General features: G+C 35.1%; 1 protein-coding gene across 1 annotated transcript; it reads right to left on the bottom strand.

The window, feature by feature from the left end:
* Positions 1-2,301: 2,301 nt before the first annotated feature.
* LOC145157607 (uncharacterized) lies at positions 2,302-3,119 on the bottom strand. The gene is made up of 2 exons (XM_079076633.1): positions 2,996-3,119; positions 2,302-2,762 (listed from the first exon to the last, which is right to left on the bottom strand). The coding sequence occupies exons 1-2, from the start codon at positions 3,117-3,119 to the stop codon at positions 2,302-2,304; spliced, it is 585 nt and encodes a 194-aa protein (XP_078932759.1).
* Between the last annotated feature and the right edge of the window lie 2,773 nt (positions 3,120-5,892).

Here is a 5,892-nt window from a genome sequence, read left to right as displayed (position 1 = left end):
ATTTGTAAGGATGGACTTATGAGGAGAGGATATTTATGATTTGTTAATATATTATAAGTTCTAATATATTAATATGAAATCATATTATTTAATTAGTATTGATCAAGAATTAATTTGGAATTAATTTTGTGATCAAAAGAGACTAATTAAATAAATGGGGATTGATTGTGTAAATCATTCATTCTTATATAGTGGGCTTATAATCCGTAATCCTTTATGTTTGGCTAAACCCATGTGGTGACCCATGGATACTCCATGGAGGTTAAAACTCATGGATCATGAGGAATGTGGAAAGTCATGCACATTAGGGTTTGCATGGTGTAACCATAGTTATGTCACTCTATATAAAGGTCCCCATAGCTACCAAAATCGGCACTTAAGTGAAAGGAAAGAGGGCTAGCCGATTTTTAGTGCAAGTATACTTCTCTCAAGTTCTTCTAATTGTTGGTGGTGTGGTGTGAAGCATTTGAGGCATCACACTTGGGGTGCTAGGCTCTTAAAGGCTTAAGGTATCAAGCTACAAGAAAAGGTATGTCATTCTACTAGATTTATGTATTACATATACTTCATGGTATGCTAGTTAGGATGAAACCTTGGAAAATGAAAGTTTGCATGTATAATAGAGAAAACGTAGATCCAAGGTTTCTAGGGTTGCATGCACACCTTAGGAGTGTTAGAATGCTCAAAACCCTTTAATATTAACGTCCTATAACAATCAGTAAGTTTGCGATGTTAGTGTTAGTCATTTTAAGATTTTAATTTGAATGATTATTTTTGTTTGTAACTTTTCATAGCAATTGTTCTTCACAAAATGGTTCATATGATAGTTCGACATGGTTTTGAAACTAACTGCATCATATATTTCATTTTAAACATTAGTATCTGTTTACATCGATCTTTACTTGTAAAAAATGTAAAGACCTAAGTTTTAGGGGTACAAAAGCCCTAAATTTTGCTATAGTACAAGTGAAACAAACAAAACTAAATTATGCTCACATAACCTAACATATCCGAAGAGTTATATCAAAATTTGCATGTTTAACAACTTTCCCTGCTACAACCCGATACTTCTTATCACCATAAATTCATGAATTGGGCCACCGCATTAGACAACTCGGTGTGCCTTGCAACCAGTTCTATGTGGTCTACTGCGAGAGCTGCATGCCTTTCTTTGAGTGTTTCATGGCTTTCTTCGAGTGCTACATGCCTTTCTTATATTCCATGTGCCAGAGAGAGAGCAATATAGTTTTGATTCTCCATAGCAATCATCCTTGCATTGCAGTTCATCCAGTTGCTATGGTGGTAGTTCATCCTTTAGTGGAGGTTATCTAGCTCAATTTGGTATTGTTCTTGCTGTCTCCCCATATGAGTCATTCCTCCTCTCTTCTGTGCTACCTGTCCTTGCATGGTGCTTAGTTCATCACTGATGTGCCAGACTTTTCCATGCAAGCGGGTATTTTCTTCGAATAGTAAAGACAAGTCATCAATGTCCATGGAAGATGGAGGTGCAGTTCCCGATGCTTGACCTTTCTCGAAAGTTCTCGCGGCCTTCCTTTCGGATATCCACTTGTTCACCTTGTTGCTCTCCCAAGAAGGTTGATCTACCCTCTTTTGGGTGTAGGAAAGCCTCTTGCTTTGCCTCAGAGTTGTGGTTCTCCAATCTGGGATTGATATCCTGGCAGTTTTCATGGGACATCGACTTGGAGCTGTAGTGAAAGAGTGAATTGGGGTGGATGGAGGTGTGACAGATGATTATGATTCGGTTATCATGATCACTTCGTCATTATCTTCCTCATCCATATCTTCCTCGGGATCCTCTTCCATGTCCTCCTCGGGATCTTCTTCGATCTCGATCTTTTCCTGCTGCATCGGTGCCTCCTCGATTGGTGGGATAGGGTTGTATGCCACAGGGGGCTCGGGGTAGTATGGATCTCCAGGGATTACAGGAATCATGAGTTGGTTTGCTGGGGTTGAACCAACATCCATAGTTCGTCCATTTAAAATGGATTTTAAAGAAAATATTAGAATCCAAGGTACATCGATAAATATAAAAAATATTATACTTATATATTATTGGTTCTATCAATTATTCGTGTCTATTGACTGGTTTTAGTTTCCTTAGAACTCCAAGTTTTTAGTTTATCAAGTATTTCATTTAGGTTAGATCAGGGGTGGAACACAAGCACTACAACTAGGGGGTCGAAATCAAAACTTCAAAATTGAAATATGTAAAGAATTTTTATTGATTTCAAAATTATGACATATCAAAAGTGTAAACAATAAAACTAATAGATTGTTACATCATTTATCAAAGAGGAACGCGACGATCTTTTGCATTTTAAAGTCTTCTATAACCGTCTCTAAACTAATCTTTTCAGCAAGTTCCCGCTCGAAGTGCAAAACCAATGAGTCATTCAAAAACTCATCTTCCATTTTGTTACGTAACCTTGTTTTAATGAGGTTCATTGCTGAAAATGACCTCTCCGTTGTAGCAGTAGAAACTGGAAGAGTAAGTATGAGACTAGCTACTCGATAAATAAGATGAAAGTTCGCTACTCTTCTAGTCTTTATCAACCATTGGCACAATTCTGACATAGATTTAAATAGTTTATAATTTGCATGTTGAACGACATCAATCTTATAATGTTGAAGTTGTATCTTCAAAACTACTTTCTCTTGTTCATTGAAATCTTCAGGATAAAACTTCTCTACTAACTTAATTACATCACCACTTCGAAAAGGCTCATCAACACTTTTAGGATCTAAAGTTGTTGAAAGTCGAAACAATTCTGTTGATCTATCACTGAATCGATGATTTAGTTCCATTAACAAACAATTAATTGCTTCGTAAAATATATCCACTCGGTAATGATGTTCTAGTGTATGATCACTAAGATCATTGCGCGCTCGGCCCCTCTAGTAAAGTATGGAAAAGTCATATCAGGGATATCATTGTTGCGTTTTTGATAAAACGACATAACAAGAGACAACAAACCATCCCATCTTTCATCTTTCATTTTTTGCAATAACAATTTGGTGGATGCAACTAGCCTCAATGCATTACAAATATCTTGAGATTGTCTTTGTAAAGCTTGACAAAGTAAATCAGTGATCTCCATTATTTCTTGCTCGATATGAAGAACAAAAATGAACTCAAATGTAGTAATAGACTCATATGTTGAATTTGCGTCGCCTTTGATTGGACCAATGCTATCCTTAATAATTTTAAGTAAAACCTCACAAGTTGGACTAAACATTTTGATTAAGCTTGAAAGTGATTTAAGGTGATAACTCCATCGAGTATCACTAGCTCGTTGTAATGTACCAATTTGATTAAGACCTCTACCTGTCTATAACTCGTCAATAGAAATCTTATATGTAATTTCGTCAGCTTGTGCATCTCTAAGTTGGTCGGTATGCTTGGAGGAAGCACCAACAACATTGATAACAAAGGATAATCGAGTAAAAAACTTTTGTAATGCAACAACTCCTTATGAAGCAACCATTAATGCTAATTGTAATCGATGGGCAAAAAAATGAACATAATACGCATATGGACAATCATTTGAAATCAATGCTTGCAAACCCTTGAAATGACCTTGCATATTGCTTGCACCATCCTACCCTTGACCATGGATTGACTTAAGATCAAGATTATTACGTGACAATACAGAATAAATTGCATTCTTAAGAGTTTGTGATGTAGTGTTGTCACACCCCCGAACCAGACGGCGGAAACGTCCGGGGGCTGGTGCGTGACTTCATCTTGTAATATCATCACAATGTATATAATTGAAACAAGACAACACCATCATCATACATATCAAAATACAACCAACATTGTTTACATCAAGTATAGTATCATAAGTTACATGCCATAATATTCAATATATGATGATAACAAAAATACGACAAAATCCACATGTTCTTGCTGACCTTTCCGCTTAACGATTCCCTGAGAATACAAGTTATTTTGAAAATGTCAAGATATATAATGTTGGTGAGTTCATAAGCATGTTTGAATGAAAAGTTTTGTATTGTTCGTAAAACGTCAGAAAATTTGATATTTTCTGAAAATGGTTTAAAAATGATGTGTCAAAATCAAGTACTAATGCATGTGTGTTTTCTATTTTTTGAATGTATATAAGAATTTAATCAGGAAAAGATCCTGTAATTTTCTGTTGTAAGTAGAAGGTATTGTTTAACTGTATATTTCCCCAGAAAATCCTATATTTTATGTTTACAAAAGTGTCATGGTCTCAAAACCCTAAGACCGAATATAAGTGTATGTATGTTTTTGTATCAACAAGAGTTTATATGTATTCCGTAAAATTTTGATGGAGAGAATCTCTATGTGAGCCATTTTAACCATACTTGATTTTTGACGAAATCGCCTGTTGTGGCGTTTTCAGGCGCCTGCTTGATTAAGGTAAGGTTTGTCACCCTAGACTTGCCTAGTCTAGCTGTAGCGAACAGCTCAGGTGTGGGGTGTCACCCCGTATAGATCTATACACAAACTCTCGCTCCCCCTCCAGGAGACTCTGGTTATAACTACAGGCTATGATTGTACACTCGAGAGGTGTCAACCGACATGTCTCACTAGAATCCTTAACTGAGTTTACGCGAATATTGTATTACATTATGTATAATGTTTCCGTGTACGTTTTATGTTTGAAAAGTCCAACGAGTATGTATATGAATGTACGAGGCCCAACAGACATGTAGAAGGACCACTAAGGCCCAATAAAACATGTAATGTATAGTCTAGGCCCAATAAGCATGTAAATGGGCCACTAAGGCCCAATAACATGGATTGTGGGTATTAGGCCCGATAAACATGTAATCGATGAATTTAGTTCGTTTGTTATTACATTGTTTGTTTTAGTTTGATTGTTTTCTAAAATGGCATAAAAAGCCCACTTTGTGTAATGATGACAGTTTTGGCCCATTAAGCCGAAATTTACAATTTAGGCATATTTTTGATGAAATTGACACTTTAGGTTCTTCAAGACCAAAAATTTACCTTTATGGACTCATTTCAAATAAAATGACATTTTTAGCCCACTTTGGTTAAAAATAACATTTTTGGCCCAATATCATGAAAATTGACATCTTCGGCCCCATTGTATATAAATTGACATTTTTGGCCCAAGTATATATAAATTGATGTTTTCGGCCCATTATTATAAAAATTTACATTTTCAGCCCATTTTAGATAAAAATGACATTTTCGGCCCAAGGTTTGTGAAAATAACATTTTAGACCCAAATTCAAATAAAGTGGCAATTTCAGCCCATAAAACCGTAAATTTTACATTTTTGGGTCAAATTTGTGTTAAATGACAATTTAATCCATAAAAATCATAAATTTACAAATTTAGCCCAATGAACCTGTGAAGGCCCATATTAAGGCCCAATATGAGAAATTTAACACTTTTGACCCTTTTTAAAACTATGATTATCATAAAGACCCATTTTACATCAATATGATTCTTTTAGTCCTTGTAAAACCATAGTATCATAAAAATTTCATTCTTTTTGTTTATTTATCAAAAATGGTCCCTTTACAAGATCTAGTTTAGTCTTACAACATCTTTAACATGTATAATACTTTCATCTTCAAGGTAAGTTATATAAAGTGGTTTAGTTCACAAATATCATCAAGTTTTGTTAGGTTTTCGAGATTTAGGGAGTTTCATCAAAAAATACAACACATAACATGGAAAACACACATAAACATGCACAAATGCATAGATCTATCACTTAAGCAACTTGTATCTGATGGGTTTTGAGCATTCTAACACTCCTATGGCGTACATGCAACCCTATAAACCTTGGATCTATGTTTTCTCTATTATACATATAAATATTTAATATTCCAAGGTTTTATCCT

This window comes from Lactuca virosa, chromosome 2 (genome assembly GCF_052849685.1).
Source record: "Lactuca virosa cultivar CGN04683 chromosome 2, Lactuca_virosa_CGN04683_v6, whole genome shotgun sequence".
NCBI classification, from domain to species: domain Eukaryota; kingdom Viridiplantae; phylum Streptophyta; class Magnoliopsida; order Asterales; family Asteraceae; genus Lactuca; species Lactuca virosa.
This window is presented reverse-complemented; position numbering and strand designations above follow the sequence as displayed.